Raw genomic sequence first — 21,822 nt, 5'->3', positions numbered from 1 at the left:
CCCCACCGCGCGTTGGCGACCCTGGCCAGGGGTGCAGTCGGGACGTCGGCGGCTCCGGTGGGGCGCGCGACGACGACGACGACTACACCCGTTTCTACAGACTTCTCGGCATGTAGATGGCGGGCGGTGGCCGCGGCGAGCAGGGCTAGGCATAGTTTGGCGTAGTAGTAGGCGTAGTTTATATGTTTATCTGTTTTTGTACAAATTTCAATAAAGTTTTGCCGAGTTTGTGCTAGATCGCCGAGTTTGTACAATTTTGTACTATGAAATATCGTCGAGTTCGCGTGATTTTGGCGGCGATTTTGGAGGTGTCGACTGGGAACGCAATCGCCCCACGCACCAAGCATGCGCCGACTTGTCTTCATGCGGCTCTTTTTCAAGGTCCTGGGGCCGAACGGCCGGAGATGCTCTAAGGGCATCTCCAATGGTTGTAAAATAGTTGTTGGTAGATTTTGCCACATAGGGTTTTTGATGATGTGTCATACAATAAATGAGGGAAGAGAGAAAGGTTGTATGTACATGAAACAACACCCTTTGCACAAGCTTCAATGTAGAATGAGAGAGCACATTATTTATTATCTCACATCGTATTGGGCAAACTACATACAATTCATTGGAGTTGTTGTATGTTAAGGTGTTGGTTGATGACATGACATATTTTACCAACAAGCTAACATACAAATTGTTGGAGATGTCCTAATAAGGCGGCCGGGTAGATGGTGTGAGTGCTTGAGTTCAGCGGCTTGGCTGTACACCGCTCGTGAGCAAAAGCCCGCCGTGCGCCACACGGCTCTACCAGTGCAAAGCGCCCGGGTGGCAGCGTCCGGATGGCCGCGTGCACGCGAGCACGTGGTACGCCGAGCTCACGCTCATAAAGGTCACCCCCACGCCCCACCTCGGCCGCAACTCACTTCCGCGTTCCCCTTCCTCTCGACTCGGTTCGAACCGGTTTGGGGCCCTCTTCGCATGGCCGCTTCCAAACCCTAACCCGCAGATCCTTTGCTCCCCTAAACCCTTCCCCCAATCCCCCTTCTCCTCCGCCCCGCGGTGCTCGCCGGTGCGGGCACCGCCCTCCGCTGCTCTGCCCGGCGGGACGCTCGGCGTCTCGACCCCCGCCTCAGCCGTCGCGCGTGAGGTACGCTTTGCCCATTTCTCTCCTCTCCTGGGTCAGCGTGCGCTCGGCGCGGTGCGCCTCCATGCTTAGCTTGTGGTGCTGGTGCGGTTCGATGTTCGGGGCGCGGGCAATTTGCTGATTCGGCCTCCCGAGTCGCGAACCCTACAGGCCGGGCGTGCACTCGCTGCCGCCTCGCACGGGGAGGGTGTGGGGCCTGGATGGTGGGTTCGGACTTCGGAACGGTGTGGTTTTGTTCTTGCGTTTTTCCATGCGTGTTCGCCACCTGTAGCCATGAACCCCAGTTAGCTTCCCAATTCGAGAACATTATATTGTCTGGAAGAAGCAATGGCGTCGAAAAACACTCGATTGTGGCAATCTTTTGGGTGTTTGATTTGATGCTTTTTTCGATTTGATGGATTGCGTGGTAGAAGATGTGAGAGAGGGGTCGGAGTAATTCGCTGATATGCACTCTTGCCGTTATACTGCTGCGAGTATCAGCATGCTCTGATTTGACTTGGATCGTCTTCTTTTCTTGTCTATGCATATTGCTTGTTCGTGCATGCATTACAAGCCCCTTCTATACATATCCTGATGGATATTTTCTTAGTATTGTGGGTTTTCACATCCGAAAACATGGTGTTGGATTCATTCTGCTTCTTAAATGTGTGATGCAATGCTAACCTGATAGTTATTTCGGTTTTTTTTCTGGCAGAAATGATTAATTCATCTTCACTCCTAACGACTAGTAGCCTTTAATAGTTTGTTTCCTTTATTTTCTGCGGAGACTCTGAGCTAATAAGTAGTCAATGCCATTCATTCAATGGTACTCCTATATCTTTTTATTAGCCGTTATCCCCTTCTGCACGGTAAGTAACGCCATATAAAAACCTACCAACCCCTCGCTCGCTGAACCAATGTGCCATCACTAATTTCCCTAATAATTGGGTGATCACATCCTCTGCTAATAACTGAATCGCTAGCCTCACTGCACGCCTCTTGCATGTGGTTTGTTGCCCTTTGGGATCTGGCCCTTCAGCATGCAGGCTCCTCTAGCGCTCATATGATTAGCGATTGGAAATTAGAACATTAGCAATAAGTCACTTGGTACGTCAGGGGTAAAAAGGAAAGAAAACACCCACACTGAGTACCAGAGGCAAATCCTGTCAAACAATATGGGAAAGATTAGAAATTTTTTCATGCCTTACAAAATGAGATGGTGGAGTTCTGGTTAGGATTTTTGACTGACTTTAAGATTGTCAGCATTTCTGAGCTCCGTAAATCAGAATTCTCTTATGAGAGAGGTTAGACTTAAGGGAGACATTTGGCCCATCAGCCAATGGGAAGAGGATAAGGGGAGGAGGGAGAGAAGTACGGGAGATGGGCTTTGGCCCAGGCTGTCTAAGGGTAGGTGAGAGCGATGAATGGGCCATGAAATATTTGTCACCATTCAAATTTTAAGAAAAAAAAATGATATTCATCATTCGGAAAACATTAAGCATTCAAATAAGCAAGGGAAAATACCAAATGAACTAATAATCCAGAAAGAAGATCAACGTTTCATATTGTAATAATTGAATCCTATATTTATGTTACAACTAGGTTAATTGTTGTTGTGGCAGGAAAAATGTTTAATGCTCGAACGAGAATTATCTCCTTATCTTTTTTTCCTAAAAGAAGAATTTATGAACTATGTTTGTGGCTTTATGCATGTTCTAAGTGGTTTTGCATTGCAACAAATATTTTATTATGTTCCATATCCTGCACTTATTCCTGTATCTGTGGTTTCCGTTTTTGTTTATGCATCATGTTAATCTATAAACAGAAACATCACCTGTCTGAGATATAGTAGCTTAAAATTTACTGGGACCAGGCAGTCGTTATGGTAATAGCCATGTGATGCGTATTCATATCTGTGGTTTTTATAAGAAATTAAGAATGGAACCCTTCCGTAGGATTCATTGTGTTTCTAAGAATGCATTATCTGTGAATGAAGCTCTAGTAAACTGTTTCTTCTCCCTTAGTCTTTCAGCTTGCACGTAGTTCCGAACTACCCGTTTTATTTTCTTGTTATCTTATTTTAGCTTGCTGTGGCTGTCATATCTCAAAGTTGATTATCTTTCCACTAGTGATTTGAATGCCTTTTACTGTATCTATTCCTAATTAACTAATGACTTCCGAAAATCTGTATTGTGTTTGTTATTAGGTGCATGTCTCAACTCGATCTGAAGGATATATGTAGTGGATGTTGAATGACATTCTCTATGGATTTGAACGCATCACCATTGCCTGAAGAAGAGGATGAGCAGCCTTATGAAGAACCACCTGGTGAGGCTGATTATGCGCATGAGGAGGAACATGTTGAGTCTGCTGTTGCAACATTGCGAAGGGTATGTAGTACTCATTCTGGTTATAGTTTTCCATTTGCTGTGAATTGCTCATTGTGTAAGTTATAATTGAAATATAAACTATGTCTTATTAGACATGTGTGCTAGGTTAACATTGTTAGCTGAAGAAAATTACTGACAGAGAGATGGTTATCATTGATAATTTGGTATGTATCATCGCGGCTTTCAAGATAAAAATTGTAGATGTACTCTGCATCAGGATCATAATGAAATATCCATTTTTGTGGGGATTGTGTTTTTACAGCAAAGTTGGTTCATATGTGTAACTTCATTTTCCACTTAAATTTGCACCATGCAAAAACAATAACCGCTTGTTTTCTTACCAGAAAGCATGCAAACTGGTTTTATTTGGTGTTGCTAGCTCTATCATTTTATGCAAATTCTGCTCTTGTTACTAGGAGCGTGAAGAGAGGCGGAGGAAATTGAAGAGAGAGCACCAGGATGAAGGCTCAATGCAACACCCTCAGCAGATAAGGAATGATTATGCACCTCCAATCAAAGTTGGTAGAGGCCGGATTAAAGAGGCACCTGAGGGTATGAATAAGTCAAATTGTTTTCTAACGAGCTCTTCTAATTGTTGATAATATAAAATATATATTTTATACCTTATATTCTCTCTTTCACTTCGGCAATTTCTATTTATGGTATTTTTTTAAATAAATGGATTTTTAGTATTTGTATTTTCATGGTTTGATTTCAGGTTGGTTGGATTGTCCTGCATTTGGTGAGCCAATAGATAAAATCATACCCTCCAAAGTTCCTCTTGATGAAACATTCAATGAATCAGTTCCTCCTGGCAAAAGATATTCTTCCAAACAAGTAGTAAACAAGCAAAGAAAAGCTGGCCGTGAAGTAAGTATTGTTTGGTTGATAATTTCTAGTGTTTACCATATGTGTTATGTCTGGGCATGTTGTACCTATTTATATGCAAAATGGGTTATTCACACAGAAAAAATGCCAATTTGAAGTGCTCTTACAACATGTTTAGTTTACTTAACTATCTCTTATTTATATCAAGGGTGTATACTTGATACCATTGGCACCCCTTCCTTCTGTATGAATGTGTTCCTAGTTAGCTACTTGTTACCGAAAGATAATTTTACTTCTGTATTAATTTTTCTTTTTTTTTTTCAGATAGGGCTGGTGATTGATCTGACTAATACTTCTCGATATTACTCACCAGCAGAGTGGACAAAGCAAGGTACTAAGCATCTCAAGGTGAGAGAGCTTAGCTTAAACACATCTTTTATTTTGAAGTACTCCTTCCTAAACATTTCCATTTTTAGATTCCTTGCAAGGGAAGAGATGCTGTACCAGATAATGAATCTGTTAACGCATTTGTCTATGAGGTAACAACAACAATATTTTTGATACAGATATTTACATTATCAGTATATATTATTCTGGATGGTGTGTATTTATTCAGTCTGATGCTTAATTCTTGATATCTTATTTGGCATCTCCTTTTCACCCCAATTATTTCCCACTTCGTATCTTACTATCTTTCACATGATGCTTTAAACCACGATGTAGTTATCAATGGCACCTTAGCTTGAGTGACAAGCCACTTATTTGTGGATTGGTCGATAATTATCATGATGTGTGCTATGTGTTCAGCAGTTTTTTTGTGTGCTAATTTACACCACGTTGCTCATTCGATCTAGCCCTTTTTCATTTATCATATTTATTGATTTGTTTTTTCAGTTCATTGGTATGGTGCATAGTACTTGCAAGCTCACCTCTTTTTTTTTTTTGTAAAACAATACGCCGGGGCACACGAGTTTGATGATATAAACATGCATATGGATCTTCACCTTTTTTTGTGGCTGTGGTGACTTTCTTCTTTTCTTATTAGACACTCTTCATTCCATGTGGTTAGTTTTTTCTACTGTAGAGTTAATTGATGTGCTTGTAGGTCATTAATTAACGACCATATATCTATATAAAAAGCTCATCAGAAGCTATTTATGCAATTATTTTGCTATTTTCAGGTGATGATGTATCTTGAACGACAAAAGCATACCAAGACTCCCAAGTATATTCTAGTTCACTGTACCCATGGTCATAATCGTACAGGTTTCATGATTATTCATTACCTCATGCGTACACGCATCTCTTGTGTTGCTGAGGTAGGGCAACTAGACACTGAGTGTTTTTTCAATGTAGTTCTACTATTTGTCTTGACATCAATTTTCCCCCTAGGCAATACGTATTTTTGCTCAAAGGCGACCTCCTGGTATATATAAGAGGGACTACATTGAAGCATTGTATTCATTTTATCACGAGGTTCCTGAGAATATAATTGTAACATGCCCTTCAACACCAGAATGGAAGAGGCCTTCTGATCTTGATCTAAATGGTGAAGCTAAGCCAGATGATGATGATGACAACGGTGATGTTTCACCAGTACATGTATGTATTTTCCCCTTTTATTTAGGTAAAATTATTCCAAGTAATTGTAGGCTGCTTCCTTGTACCCGTTGATCCTTTTTCAATTGTTGGAATACAAACTGCTATGTAACTTCTATTTCTTCGCACCTTCTACTTGAGTATTTGAATTTTACTTTTGAACATTACAGATGGAGCCAACCATATCATGGATCATGTTTGTTCATTTTCAAGCAACATTATTTGTCTGATAACTGATTTATTGTTTTGTTCTTGAGACATCCTCTTGTATCTTGCAGAATGATGTAGAGGAGAAAGTCATCACCAATGATGATGTGCTGGGAGACGATGTACCTTTTGATCAGCAAGAGGCTCTGCGGATCGTATGCTATCGTTTGCTTGAACTTCCCCCTGTAAGTACACATTTTCTTATTCGTGCTCAACTAGCATTTTTGTGTGGATAACATCAAACACCAGTATTGCTGTTTGTAGAATACTCTCCCCATCCCAGAATAGAAGGTGCACATGTTATGCAAATTTAACTTTAACCAATGATTATTCCAACCACACGTGGATTAATACATGATGCGAAGTTGACATCTAATTGCTGGGAAAATGCTCGCACCTTATATTTCGGGATGGAGGGGGAATAGCTCAAATGTTACGAATTTTCAAGTGAGCAGAGAGTACATGCATGCAGTGTTGCTGTATGTCAAGTACTGCAGAGCTTGTGAATGAAATCTAACGGGAAGTATTTATGCAAGCATTTGCTCATTTCACATGATGTGATGGTTCGACATGGTGTGCACCTACATATTAACTATTTTACTAAGCTGTGTGAAATAATATGCAAATAATGTGCTTTTCTGTCATCAAACTGAACTCCTGAAATGGGTTATGGCGTTTTCAGTATGAACATTCAAAGTGTGTGTGTGTGTGTGTGTGTGTGGCGTTTTCAATATGAACATTCAAAGTGTGTGTGTGTGTGTGTGCGCGCACGTGCGCGTGTGGGCTGCGCTGTTGTGAGCGAGCGCGCATAACGTCTTAGCGTGCGCTCCGGTCTAATTAGGTGGGCAGGTCACACCGGGAGCTAAGAAGCACGGACACGGGGACGGAAAGACGGGGATACGCATACGGGGATACGGGATACGGCATTTTCCCAAAACAGCCATTCGGGGATACGGCGAGTATATATATAGTAAAATAAAAATATGGCATGTAATATTAAGTTAAGACAGAAAATTAATAAGAAAGAAATCTTTTTTGCCAAGTGCTTGATTGATCCTCATCCCCCCATGCAATGTTGTCATTGCAAGCTGCATCCATCTTGCAAAACATATCAAACACAAACAGTAAAGAAGATTAGAGGAGAAGACATAATTGAAAGATTAGAGGACAAAACATACTTGAAGCAACATGGAGCAGCAGCGCAAGCATTCAACCCAGCAGCACAAGATAGCAAGCAACATCCAGGATCCAGCAGCTTAATGGTAGAAATATGACGAATCAAAGAGGAAGAGGTTGAGGAATAGGAGAGGCTGTTGGGTTACCTGCGAGTAAAGGCTGCTGGTGCTGGGGCTAGCGGTCGCCGAATCCAGGCGTCGCCGGCGGCGGCGTCGATCCAGGAGGCGGCGGCTCGTGCAGTACGACCTGGGAGGGAGCACCTCGTTCTCATGACAGAGAAGGTGCGGGAGACATATAGGGTTTCGTATTGGGTTGGACCGAGGCTGGTTTTGGGCTGGGCCGTGTCCCAAACGTGTCCCAGACGTGTCCCACCGTATCCCTGTAATTTTTTCCTTATTATTAATCGAAATTCGTGGGACACGGCTTAGTTCGCGTATCCCAGCGTATCCCGGCGTATCCCCGTATCCCGCCGTATCAGGACGGCAGTTCGGCTGATTCTGGCGTGTCGGTGCTTTTTAGACCGGGAGTAGGCTTCTCCACCGCTAAAATATTTGAGGGTAAAACTGTTTCTAAGAAAAAGTAATGGATTTAATTTGGTTACCATGCATCGTCTACGACGTCCCGATCCGAAGGTCATTAGTTTTTGGCAGTAATATAGATAGAAGAGATGGTAATGGACGAGAATTCTTTACCAAGCAATGAGATGGTTCGATCCCTCGGCCTCGTAAACCTAGTAAATTCATTCTAATATGTAGTAACCAATTACTACATGCTCTCTAATTGTTAGCAGTAAAAGGGATGGAGTGGATGGTAATGAAACAAATTATTTGACCAGCGAAAGATGCTTCAATCCTGGAATGTAGTAAAATCAGGTTGCTATGTAGTAACGCATTACTGCATGTGCCTTTTCGTTGAAAAATACACACCCTTGCTTGGTTAACGCATTACTCCATTCTAAGTAATTGTTAGCAGTAAAAAGAATGGAGTGGATGCTGGATGGTAACGAAACTACCAACGAAGGAATTAGAGATGCTTTCATCATGACGCATGGTAACCGTATTACTGCTGTGTAGTAATGCTTGGATCAGTATGTAGTGATTGTTTTTTCACGAAGGAAGGGGACTAGCGAAGCGCGTGGACCAGTATTGGTCGTAAATCGTTACGATGGAATTTTCCCGACGCGCGCCCCCTCTGGCTAGTTAACGCGTACTGGCCGGTTGGGTCGAACTGGACAGAGCGTATGCTAAGAAATAATGCGCGCAGGCTCAGTTTAGCATGTCTGTATATATTGTATTATGGCATGGGTGGAACATGCTATTATAGTGCGTTTTCTGTGTCTTTTGCCTGTTCATAACTAATTATTTTATGCGATACTTCCATTTGACACTTCCATGTTGCAATCTTTGTAAATTATTTTGTTTCTGCAATTTTTATGTATATGTAGCTTCAAAAGAAGTTTCTTTCTTACATCCTTTCTTTGGTTATAGGCGAGAGGGCATGCACAATTTCCAGGATCACACCCAGTCTCTCTTGACAGGTAACCAACGGTAAACCCTACTGCATATATTGTTTATAATATTAAATAAATTATTCTACCATCTTATGTTTTTCTCTCTTAAATTTCTCTTGTAAGGCATTATCATAAATTGCAAATCAGCACCTGTTGAGTAAATACACCCGTTCGTTTTGTGAAACTATGCACCCTACCTTTTTAAGAATCTCTGATACACGCATGCTGTCCTCATTCTGAAATTGGAGTACTTTCTTCTATGTATCAATTCATATAGCTCATCCCCCTTTTCATATATTAAAGAGTGATGATTCGTTCGCAGTTAGGGTCGATGCATACCATCTTAGCGACCCACTCTAATCTGATGTCTCAAAAAAAAGTTGATATATCTGAAAATTATGTCGTAATTGTACAGTTAATCCCTTAATTACACCATACTAATTAAACTTTGCAACCTCTCTTTTGAAATTATGATGAATCTCACCGCAATCCATTCCTTATTCCTTAGTCATGACGCTATGACTACTGAGCACTGACCTTGTTTGCTGCTCCACATGAAATATTTGTCATAAAGTGTAATGGTTGCCATACCGTTTTATATCATTAAAACCGCACCAAGTTTCAAGAAATTAAAAAAAGGAGTTCTAAATCAGGAGGTGTTATATTTTTATGACTCGTATAGTTGACAAAAAGTGCATTTTTTTGCGTAAGACAAAAAGTGCATTGGGTGTGTATCTTTGCTAGTAATACTAAGATTAGTGATTGGTTTTAACAGCTAACCTTAGGCCCTGCTTGGATTCCCTGTAAAGTTTTACAAGTGTATATTGATTACCCCTGTAAATTACTGGAGATCAGTAAAATACAACCGGATATACAAGGGGAGTCTACAGCGCGCTTGGTTCGTCTTGTTTCTCACTTGGTTCAGGGAGTGTTCCCATGCGTTGTGTCGTTGGCGGCGGGAACACAATGAACTGCAAGGCCGGCGGCCGACGGTGCCAGCTAGACGCCCCCACCATGCCCGTGTTCCTCGGCCCTCCCTGTGGCGGAGCGGGGCCACGACGGCTGCGGGATCTGGCTGCAGTGCCGGCGCGCGGAGGTGCTCCGGCGGCGGTGCGAGAAGGCGCTCCGGCGACGTCACGGACGCGGCGGCAGCGTCAGCCCGAAGCTCGGCGGCGATGTGGCAGGACTGCAAGAGGCGACGGGCCGACGGCCCTTGAGTTTGACAGTGGTGTCTCCGGTGAAAGGCGGCGGCTGCGGAGCTTGCTTTGGTTGCTGATACGAGGAAAAACGACGGAAGGAGCAGTGTTTTGGAAACAGGCGGATTACCAGCGGATTACAACTGTAACGTAAAACCAGGGGTAAAATTTACAATGCGGAAACGACAATCCAAGTACTCCGGAGGTATTTCGTTATGGAGGTATCTTTTCCACGTGTAATTGGCTGCAAAACGACCAACCAAGCGGGGCCTTAAGGTGTTCATGAAGCAAGGCACTGTAAATGTTCGTGAAGCTTGTCCTAGTGTTAACATTAAAAGATGTTGGTTTGTTCTGATCCTACAAGCTAATACTTAGTGGGTGGTGGCAACAGCTAGCTTTAAGAAAACAATAGTTACTTAGATGGTAGGTGAACAGGCAAGGTTCTGCAAAATTCTATTGTTCTGAATGGACCATTATCGATTTTGGTTTATCTCCTTCTCCCTTATGTGGCCTTTTCTCTAATGCATTCTCTTTTGCTGATTGCAGTGATAATCTGCAGCTACTTAGACAGCGATACTATTATGCTACTTGGAAAGCTGACGGAACCCGATATATGATGCTTATAATGAGGGATGGTTGTTTCTTGATTGATCGGAATTTTTGCTTTAGGAGAGTTCAGATGCGCTTTCCCCATAGGAACCTGAATGAAGTAATGTCCTCCTCCTGATGCAGGAGAATCCATCGTAGTACATTTCTGTTTACATATCTAACCTTATTTCTTCGCCAATTGAAGGGTCCACATGATATGACATTGATTGACGGGGAAATGATTATAGATACAGTACCTGATTCAGGATTGAAGAGGAGGTACTTAGCGTATGATCTGATGGCACTTGATTCAGTGTCCAAGACAAAGGTATCTATTATAGTTTCCTTCCATTGAAGGAACATTGAGCACCCTTCGTTGAATTATTACCTGGAAGTCAGCCTCTTCGTCTATTATTAATGCCTTACTTAGATAACTGCTGTGGTCCATCCTCTGTCATTTTGAGCGACTACAAAATTTCTTGTTGCTGCACATGTTTATGGAAATAGTAATCACAGTATTCCTTTGTGTTACAACTTGCCATCATATTTAATTGATGTATACTTTGTCAAAGTAAATATCGAAGTTTGTATTTACTATGTCTATCATATCATCTTACCAATATGAGTACTTTTGTGGTAGGTTTTGTTACAGTTAGACCTTATCGGTGCAATTAGTTCTTGGCCTTAGTATAGTTTTAATTTCATAGTATTTTTGTATGCAGTTGCCTTTCTCTGAGAGGTGGAGATTAATTGAAGATGAAATAATCCGGCCACGCCATAACGAGAGAAAAATGTTTGAGAGTGGTGCTAAGAGCAATCCAATGTACAAATATGATATGGAGCTATTTTCGGTAATTGGATTCGGACCTGCTACATTTTAATGTTCCATTTTGATGAGTTGAAGTACATTTCTTATGTTTGGGTGCTCTACCAGGCCCGGAGAAAGGATTTCTGGCTTCTGCATACAGCAAAAAGGGTACTGAAGGAGTTTATCCCATCACTTTGCCATGATGCTGATGGCCTGATATTTCAGGTATGTTTGTCTTCTTTCGGTGACTGTACTGGAAACTTGAAAGCTGAAATTCCAGTGCAAGTTGATGCAATGCATAGATGCATAAGGAAGAAAACAAGCTATAATGGTGAACTACATGATTATATTTGTTTTGATAAAACCTCATGAAACTACATTTGTAACATAATCTTGGATTTTCTACTACAAGCAGAAGAGAAAAATGTTAACATTTTAGTCTCCCTGATTTTTGGAAACTACCGGGACTTCTAAGTATTTGAACTGTAGTCTATTACTTCAATTTTAATCTCCCATTTTATTTTCCGCCTTAACATTATTTGGTTGTGGCACTGCCTGAATTTACATGTCAGTTTGAGTTGCAAGCATGAAGTGGATCCTGGTTATATACATAGGAGTCATGTGGCCTTCTTGAGAACAATATAGACTCGTAGCATTATGATGCAAACCTGTCTATTGAGCTGTTTATTTCAGTTTGCAGCTGACTATATTAATCATCAGGAACACAAATAGTCTTGTGAGATACTTGGAAGGCAGAAAATGTGCTAATCAATCTACAGCGTAAAAGCTTTGTGGTAGCAACAACAACAACAACAACAACAAAGCCTTTAGTCCCAAACAAGTTGGGGTAGGCTAGAGGTGAAACCCATAAGATCTCGCAACCAACTCATGGCTCTGGCACATGGATAGCAAGCTTCCACGCACCCCTGTCCATAGCTAGCTCTTTGGTGATACTCCAATCCTTCAGGTCTCTCTTAACGTTAACGGACTCCTCCCATGTCAAATTCGGTCTACCCCGCCCTCTCTTGACATTCTCCGCACGCTTTAGCCGTCCACTATGCACCGGAGCTTCTGGAGGCCTGCGCTGAATATGCCCAAACCATCTCAGACGATGTTGGACAAGCTTCTCTTCAATTGGTGCTACCCCAACTCTATCTCGTATATCATCATTCCGGACTCTATCCTTCCTCGTGTGGCCACACATCCATCTCAACATACGCATCTCCGCCACACCTAACTGTTGAACATGTCGCCTTTTATTCGGCCAACACTCAGCGCCATACAACATTGCGGGTCGAACCGCCGTCCTGTAGAACTTGCCTTTTAGCTTTTGTGGCACTCTCTTGTCACAGAGAATGCCAGAAGCTTGGCGCCACTTCATCCATCCGGCTTTGATTCGATGGTTCACATCTTCATCAATACCCCCATCCTCCTGCAGCATTGACCCCAAATACTGGAAGGTGTCCTTCTGAGGTACCACCTGGCCATCAAGGCTAACCTCCTCCTCACACCTAGTAGTACTGAAACCGCACATCATGTACTCGGTTTTAGTTCTACTAAGCCTAAACCCTTTCGATTCCAAGGTTTGTCTCCATAACTCTAACTTCCTATTTACCCCCGTCCGACTATCGTCAACTAGCACCACATCATCCGCAAAGAGCATACACCATGGGATATCTCCTTGTATATCCCTTGTGACCTCATCCATCACCAATGCAAAAAGATAAGGGCTCAAAGCTGACCCCTGATGCAGTCCTATCTTAATCAGGAAGTCATCAGTGTCGACATCACTTGTTCGAACACTTGTCACAACATTATCGTACATGTCCTTGATGAGGGTAATGTACTTTGCTGGGACTTTGTGTTTCTCCAAGGTCCACCACATGACATTCCGCGGTATCTTATCATAGGCCTTCTCCAAGTCAATGAACACCATATGCAAGTCCTTCTTTTGCTCCCTATATCTCTCCATAAGTTGTCGTACCAAGAAAATGGCTTCCATGGTCGACCTCCCAGGCATGAAACCAAACTGATTTTTGGTCACGCTTGTCATTCTTCTTAAGCGGTGCTCAATGACTCTCTCCCATAGCTTCATTGTATGGCTCATCAGCTTAATTCCACGGTAATTAGTACAACTCTGAACATCCCCCTTGTTCTTGAAGATTGGTACTAATATACTCCGTCTCCATTCTTCTAGCATCTTGTTTGCTCGAAAAATGAGGTTGAAAAGCTTGGTTAGCCATACTATCGCTATGTCCCCGAGACCTTTCCACACCTCAATGGGGATACAATCAGGGCCCATCGCCTTGCCTCCTTTCATCCTTTTTAAAGCCTCCTTGACCTCAGACTCCTGGATTCGCCGCACAAAACGCATGCTGGTCTCATCAAAGGAGTCGTCCAGTTCAATGGTAGAACTCTCATTCTCCCCATTGAACAGCTTGTCGAAGTACTCCCGCCATCTATGCTTAATCTCCTCGTCCTTCACCAAGAGTTGGCCTGCTCCGTCCTTGATGCATTTGACTTGGCCAATATCCCTCGTCTTCCTCTCTTGGATCTTGGCCATCTTATAGATGTCCCTTTCACCTTCCTTCGTGCCTAACCGTTGGTAGAGGTCCTCATATGCCCGACCCCTTGCTTCACCAACAGCTCGCTTTGCGGCCTTCTTCGCCATCTTGTACTTCTCTATGTTGTCTGCACTCCTATCCAGGTATAGGCGTTTGAAGCAATCTTTCTTCTCTTTAATCGCCTTCTGGACATCATCATTCCACCACCAGGTATCCTTATCTTCGCTTCTCCTTCCCCTGGACACTCCAAGCTCCTCCGAGGCCACCTTACGAATGCAAGTCGCCATATTCGTCCACACATTGTTCACATCTCCTCCTTCCTCCCAAGGGCCCTCCTTAATGACCATCTCCTTGAACGCTAGAGCTACCTCCCCCTTGAGCTTCCACCACTTCGTTCTAGCGACTTTGGCACGCTTATCCCGCTAGACACGAATCCGAAAGTGGAAGTCAGCAACCACCAGCTTATGCTGGGGTACAACACTCTCTCCAGGTATCACCTTACAGTCTAGGCACGCACGCCTATCTTCTCTTCTCGAGAGGATGAAATCAATCTGGCTAGAGTGTTGGCCACTACTAAAAGTCACCAGATGTGATTCTCTCTTTCTAAAGAGGGTGTTAGCTACAATCATGTTGTAGGCTAGAGCAAAGCTTAAGACATCTTCTCCTTCTTGATTCCTGATGCCATAGCCAAAGCCCCCGTGCGCCCCTTCAAAACCTGTGTTAGATGTACCCACGTGGCCATTGAGGTCTCCTCCTATGAAGAGCTTCTCACCAATCGGTACACTCCTAACCATGTCTTCCAGGCCTTCCCAGAACTCCCTCTTGGTGTTCTCATTGTGGCCTACTTGCGGGGCATATGCGCTGATAACATTGAGAACCAAGTCCTCAACTACCAGCTTGACCAGGATAATCCGGTCCCCACGTCTCTTGACGTCTACCACTCCATACTTGAGGCTCTTGTTGATCAAGATGCCTACGCCATTTCTGTTTGCAGCCGTCCCTGTGTACCACAGCTTGAAGCCGGTATCCTCGACCTCCTTCGCCTTCTGTCCTCTCCATTTGGTTTCTTGGACGCAAAGGATATCAACACCTCTCCTCACCGCTGCATCAACTAGCTCCTGAAGCTTCCCTGTCAGAGACCCTACGTGCAAATTTCTTCTGTTTGTTTCCATTGGCCATTTAGTTCACCTTGCACCAAGAGTTCATGTTTTTGGTGTTACTCTTGTTACGCTTCTGCCCAAGATATGCTATTCTTCCAAAAAGTTCCCTAGAGACGTTTCCTGTTTTGTGCTTAGTCTGCCATGATGTGTGCTAGCACCACTGGGTAACCACCGTGTTTAGTGTCTCTTTGTGCTTGAGAGCAGTATGAGATCATGCATTGACTTACAAGATCTTAAGTGAGGGAGTGGAGGAAGAGGGACAGATGGAGAGGCAGGGGAAGATAGCTTCAGGAAGACCTTAGATGTGAGAGAGAGATGGAGAGGGAGGGGAAGAGGAAGAGGGCCATAGCTTTCTCCCTTGGAGCCCATTGTCGCTTTCTCCTGTGGGTCCGTTGCTGTAGTACACACGCTCTTCACATGCTCGAGTAGTCCATTTTAGCAATAATTTATCCACATGATGAACAAACAACACCGGCCTTTTTAGGGGAATGCATGTTGACTATCTGTATTTATTGATACAGTTATAGACTTGAATATTTGTAATGACGCTCCTACTTATGTGTGTTCTTGAGCTTCCTCTGACCGTACATGAATAATGTGTCTACACTTCTATCATTGGCGATTCTTATCATGGTTAGGAGTAGTTTATTTCAGGCTTCAAGAAGTGCAATCTGTTTGTCTTGGCTAACACACCTTTATTTGTGCTTGTTCATTAGGGCTGGGATGATCCTTATGTAACTCGCACCCATGAAGGTCTTCTTAAGTGGAAATACCCTGAAATGAATTCAGTTGACTTTTTGTTTGAGGTTTGTGTGGCCATTGTTTCCAGTATTGTTGCTTTAAATGGTTTATTTGTTTTTTTATATGGTGGGGTTTATTTCGTCATACCTAATTGTGCAGGTTGGCAATGATAATCGCCAGCTCGTTTTTCTTTACGAGAGAGGCAAAAAGAAACTCATGGATGGTTCTTGGATGGTATTTCCAAGTAATGCTGCAATTTTTATGGGCATTTTATTTTTGCACACTTGACAGCGTGTTTCTCATAAACAAGTTTGTATATTTTCTCATGCAATGAAAGCACGTCTCTCATAGACAAGTTTGTATATTTTCTCATGCAATTGTGAATAAGATAACTTATTTATCTTATTAGGACATCATTGTACTCTTATTCACTTCGTGTAAGTCCCAAACACAAAATATATATCCAAGACTTACATCTGCTTTTTTGGAATGACTGACTAGCTTAAACATGACCAGGTTTATGCATCTATACTATACCTTCATCTACCACTACCAGAACACTTTATTTGCACATTAATGGGTTTGGAGCCAATTTGTAGGGAGCCTGCAATCTCTAATATATTTTCCCACACATTTAAAAATTGCCGAGGATATTATCCTTCAGCTATGTATAGCACTACATCTATAGTTGAATGACCTGCAGACTTAAATCATTGTATTCTAGGAGCATATTTGCTCTTCTTGCTTACTGTTATGCTGGAATTTGAGTAGTTTCCCCTATTCATGGTCTAGCTGATGAGGTGTATTGGTTGCATATTTATGCTTGTTTTCTGAAACTTGTGCAGATGGAGAAGATCCATCATCTATCTCTGGGAGGATTGTTGAGTGCTCTTGGAATAAGGAACAACAGTGTTGGGTCTGCATGCGCGTTAGATTCGATAAATCGACTCCTAATGATATCAACACATATCGCAAGGTTGATTCTCTAGCCCTTATCTGTGTTGGAATTTACTCCCTCCTTTCCTAAATATAAGACATTTTAGAGATTCCAATACGGACTACAAACGGAGCAAAATGAGTGCATCTACACTCTAAGATATTTTTTATATACATCCATATGTAGTCCGTATTGAAATCTCCAAAATGGCTTATATTTAGAAACGGAGGGAGTACATACTGTGCATCTGGATATAATCATGGTTCTTTTAATACGAAAAGATATATCTTTTTCATTTGAAATCATTGATGTGTGCTAAAATTACAATATTTATTTATACATAGAGGCTAAATAAAATCTGGCCCCTGAAATAATTTGCTATAACTGTTTCCTTTTTCCATGAAAAAGAAATCATCACCTTGCTAGATTTTGAATTACTATAATCCTCTGACAGTATCATATTGTGTTATCTGCAGGTAATGAGGAGCATCACAGACAATATAACCGAAGACAAGCTTCTAGAAGAGATCACTGAGATAATTTCCCTCCCGATGTATGCTGATAGGAAGAAGGCTGATGAAAGGATGGCCCATGCAAAGATGGCACAACATCGGCGGAGAGGGCAGATGCCACCACAGTAGTGTTAGCCTTGTTGGAGTAGTGCTAGAGCGCCGCTGCCCCGTCTCTCTGGGCTGGGCGTCGGCTGGTTCCATTAGCTTGTGTAATTAGTAGAGGTTTAGGGCCGTATGTTGATGGCCGGCCAGCCGACTAATTCTTTGCACTTGTTGTGTGCCCACCGCCTGTATATAGTTGTCGCAGCAGAGTAGTCCTGTAAATCTTGTATCATGTTTCTGGATTCTCTCCTATGGTTTAGTTTCATGGGTGTAGTATAGTTAGTCTTTTAACAAGAGAGGGAGCGTGTTCAAGTCTTGTCTTGTAGTATTGCCAAAAGTGTCCTAATGCCGAGGGTGCATTGAGCTCGGGAATGCCTCTTATTATCCTATGTTAGGATTAATTAATGATTGTTAATTAAGGGACAATCCCTGCTTTTACTAACCGCAGACAGTTGCATCTGCCGCGTCGGTTCCCTGCCGAATAGGCACCTCCCTGAACAGATGCCTTCCTAGTGATGTCTCTTCCCTTTGTATAAATAGCAGATCTCATCTAATAAAGAGGACACCGTTTTCATTACTTCTCTCGTTCTACTCTTAACACGTTATCAGCACGCCCTCTGGCGGAGCGATTTCACGGCCAAACTGCCGGCAGCGAGTGCGCAGCGTCGCGATGCCCTCTGGCCCTGCTTGGCAAAGGAAGCCAACGCTCCAGCACTAGCAAAGGCAGCGCATGGCGCCGCGCACACCTCAATGGCTATTCCGCGGCAACGCGGTGTTCCCGGCGGAAGGCGGCACCCATGCGCGACCGCGGGCTCCCGGCAGCGTGTCCACAGGAGCGACCAACGGCCAACGCTTGGACCGGCGGCTCTGTCCTGCGCGACAGTCAGGGCAGAATGAGAAAGAACAGAGGTTGTGGATCTCCATCGATTCAAGAATTGAAGGCCTCAACAACGAACGCCAATGGATTCCCATCGATTCATTGATGAAAAAGGAAAAAGGTACCATGCGTTCTTCAATTCTTCCTGCACTGCACTGGATCAAGCGACAACTGCCGTTGCTTTTCATCAGCATCGCCAGCGGCGCCCGCGTCCATGCACCTTGCACACACACGGCTGTCCAGCGATGCGTCGAGGTGTCTGCCGGCCTCTAACGCGGGGCACGACTGCTGGCCTTGACCTCTCAACGCGGAGGCGCTGCGCGGACCTCGACGAAATGGCAACGCCCTCCGGCGCACCAGCCATGATGTGGCGGCGCGGCCTCGGCGCGAGGCCGCCTAAAGCGTGACCGCGGCGATGCCCGGCGCACACGCGCATGGCGAGACGCTCTCCCACTACGCACGCCGCGGACGACAGCCTCGGCGCCCGCGAAGGCGGCACCCAACCGCGGCGCGGCGCGGAAGACTAAGGCGACGCCGCGCCCTCGGCTTGCATCCGTCCAGCGGCGCCCGAGGCAACGGCACTCGGCTGGCCCTCCGGCCCCGGAGGCAGCGGCGCCCTTCGGCGTGGCTCCCATAGCGGAGACGACGGCGCTCCCACGGTCGCGGCCCTGGCCGGTGTGCCAAAACAGCGGCGGGCGGTTACAGGATTTCTCCTGGTCGAAAGCGCTCGGGAGTAAAGAGATAGGAACCTTATCTCTTCGCAAGTTTTGCATTTCAGCCTTTTGGCTTCACCTATTTCCGAAATAGGTCAAAACTTGCCTCTGTCATTGTTTTACGGCTAATTCCTGGAAGTTTCGGGATATTGCAGCTTGGTCTAACTAGTTGCTGTTGATTAGCACCAGTAACGTTAGGCCATGTGCAGATCATCATTTAGCCCATTTTCTGTTCAGTTTAAAATTCCAGAAAATATGTGGTTATTATATGTGGCATGTTCGATGTGTTTGCTTTTTAGCAATCCCTATAACATGTCTTATTAGTACAACAACATTGTTTTGTGATTGAGATTAAGTTTTCTCGCACAACAATATTAATTTGCGATCGAGATTTTCTTCTCTCGCAAAACAATCTCATAGCGATTGAGATTAATTTTCTCTCGCAAAATATTAATTCACCTTGCTGAATTATCTTGAAACTTGATACAAGATCATCACATTTAATTTGGGGTCTATACAATTCAAGTTTCACTTGAACATCAAGTTTGCAACATCATTACTATTCATTATAGTGGTGTATTTCTGTTGAGTACGATATATTCTGGAATGTATGTATCTCCATGTTTGCTACATGTCGAGATTAATACATCTATTTGCAATTGAGATTTTCAATTTCTTGCAAATACATATGCAAAATTCTTAGTGATTTCTTGAAATTGATGTATTGGGATCCCGAGGTAGTGTGTAGATTTACTGCTTTGCAGATTATCACCACTACTGTTTAAGCCTACATTTTTTCAAATTTGACATTATGATTGCACAACATTGTACACTCCCATGCATTTTACTAAGTCATGACATAAGGCATTAGGAGTGAGTATCTACTGATTTCATCAGATTATACTCCCTAGTGCTGCGAGATCTACTTCATTTTGGAGATTATCTTCAAGGTGTCATGCTTAGCAATTTGAGATTCACATTAATGATTTCAAGATAACTTCTTGAAATATCCATTAATTTTACAACATTACCATGATGGTCTTCAATTTACTAATCGTAAATTAACTATCTCTGGTAACCGATGGCTAGAGAATTTGAGGCATTCGCCCTCAATCGCCACCACTACCCTACCTGGGTATGGACATCATGATCACTCTTGTGTCTTGTGGAATAGTGTGTGCAATCCAGGACCACATGATTAACCTCTGGTCGGAATCAAATCGCTAACAGAAAAATATTGTCTTATACATCATAAGGCATTATATCGATTCAGATCTCTGCATCTGGTTATTCTGTATCAGCAATTCCTAGGACACAACAGACCTCAAGGGCAAAGGTTTGGAGCTCACTTCAACCTTCAACCCGACATCACCAGCAGTGATGGGACCCTATGGGCACGGAGAATATGATGGTTGAATATGACTCAACTAACATGTTTGAAGACTTCGTCTAGTCTCTCAATCTCCTGAGTGGTCAACATAATTTATGTCCATTTATGATGTTCTAATAAGAACATAAGTATTGTTGTCATCATATATTGTACATCACAATATATTGTATCAGCACTTTGGTACAAATACATTTGTATGTATTCTATATATTTGACAGTGATTTTCATACTGAGAATCTTCATGTCTATATATAGATTTCTACGGGAGTCAATCCGATGAAAAATGATATGTGCCTTGTGGACATATGCACTACAAACTCTATACTCAGGGGAGTCCAATGTTTCCACTCTCATTGAGAGAAAGGAGATATTTTAAAATCGCTAGACGCGATGAGGTATTTGTTGGCTCAACTCGAGTCATATTTACTATCCCTGTGGGTACCCGAGTAACATCGAGATGCTTTATTGCTTCCCAGGTTTAACTTGTACCCTACTAAACTATGAAGGTATCCGTCAAAATAGTTTCCATAGCGAAACTTATGATGACAACAAAGAGAAATAACTTCTCTTTACCATATGCAACAGATATGGCAAATACATTCTCTGTGTATCATCTGGATTGTACTACACATACGACACAACCCGTACCACATGTTGTGTACGTGATAGTTTTCCAAAGTGTCTTGTACATGACATACTTGGCATACTGGCCTTGGTCATCGAGACATTGGGTTGAAACCGAAACTATTAGCAATTCCAATAGTTTATGATTATTATGATGCTAAATTCTAACAACATTTGGATTTTATGTGCACTACAGGTGACACAGGGAAGCTAATTTTAAGGCTCGCACACCTTAAAGTCTACGCTGAACCACTCAGACTCCTTGAATGCATCAAGTTGAGGTAAGTGGCTCTTCCCTCCATTGACTAGACTATTCAGGTATTCCATGGTTCTAAAAGACATATCTACATGATGGTCTTAAGTGTGTGCTTTATTCACACAAAACCATTGGCTCATTTTCCTGACATCGATTTCAAGAAAATCGTATGGATAGCATTGCAGAATTCTCCTTGAGTGCCTTTCTCTATGGCCCTCGGATTGAAGTTTAGCAATTTGTCCTAATGTCTAGACTCAAAATGGTTTGGTAGAATCCTTTATCCAAAGAAGTTAGGCTCATTGCATTATCTTTACTTTGGAATTGCAACTTACCAACTTTACGTTGGAGTCATGCAGTTTACACGCTCATGACATAACTGCATAATATTATTCCCCTCTATCTTTGATATGTGGATATCTATCAAGTATTTTCTATCTGCGGTAATTCGGTTGCATACCGATATCACCACCCGGCATACATCATTGGCCCCTCAACATATAGTTGGGATCTATGTGAGGAATAACTGTAGTTCT

The 21,822-nt window shown here is 43.0% G+C and overlaps 1 protein-coding gene and 1 long non-coding RNA gene across 2 annotated transcripts; one reads left to right on the top strand and one right to left on the bottom strand.

Moving 5' to 3' along the window:
- The first annotated feature begins 892 nt into the window (after positions 1-892).
- Positions 893-17,867, top strand: LOC123086552 (mRNA-capping enzyme). The gene is made up of 18 exons (XM_044508312.1): positions 893-1,135; positions 3,318-3,501; positions 3,918-4,053; positions 4,220-4,371; positions 4,654-4,737; positions 4,806-4,868; positions 5,511-5,648; positions 5,722-5,931; positions 6,207-6,320; positions 8,799-8,848; positions 10,564-10,726; positions 10,811-10,933; positions 11,328-11,456; positions 11,540-11,638; positions 15,854-15,943; positions 16,038-16,122; positions 16,724-16,854; positions 17,292-17,867. Exons 2-18 carry the CDS (start codon positions 3,364-3,366, stop codon positions 17,454-17,456), a joined length of 2,070 nt encoding a protein of 689 aa, XP_044364247.1. The 5' UTR covers positions 893-1,135; positions 3,318-3,363; the 3' UTR covers positions 17,457-17,867.
- A 68-nt stretch (positions 17,868-17,935) lies between these two features.
- On the bottom strand, positions 17,936-19,020 carry LOC123086553 (uncharacterized). The gene is made up of 2 exons (XR_006440938.1): positions 18,432-19,020; positions 17,936-18,301 (listed from the first exon to the last, which is right to left on the bottom strand). It is a non-coding gene; the product is annotated as an uncharacterized lncRNA (long non-coding RNA).
- Positions 19,021-21,822: the final 2,802 nt, after the last annotated feature.

The sequence above is a fragment of the Triticum aestivum genome, chromosome 4A, assembly GCF_018294505.1.
Source record: "Triticum aestivum cultivar Chinese Spring chromosome 4A, IWGSC CS RefSeq v2.1, whole genome shotgun sequence".
Lineage (NCBI taxonomy): Eukaryota > Viridiplantae > Streptophyta > Magnoliopsida > Poales > Poaceae > Triticum > Triticum aestivum.
This window is presented reverse-complemented; position numbering and strand designations above follow the sequence as displayed.

Bases quoted from the DNA above. Each gene is read 5' to 3' on its own strand.
- LOC123086552 (XM_044508312.1), top strand. From the start codon at position 3,364: ATGACATTCTCTATGGATTTGAACGCATCACCATTGCCTGAAGAAGAG. The intron at 5,932-6,206 runs GTATGTATTTTC...TGTATCTTGCAG, and splicing joins GTGATGTTTCACCAGTACAT to AATGATGTAGAGGAGAAAGT. The intron at 11,457-11,539 runs GTAATTGGATTC...GTGCTCTACCAG, and splicing joins ATGATATGGAGCTATTTTCG to GCCCGGAGAAAGGATTTCTG.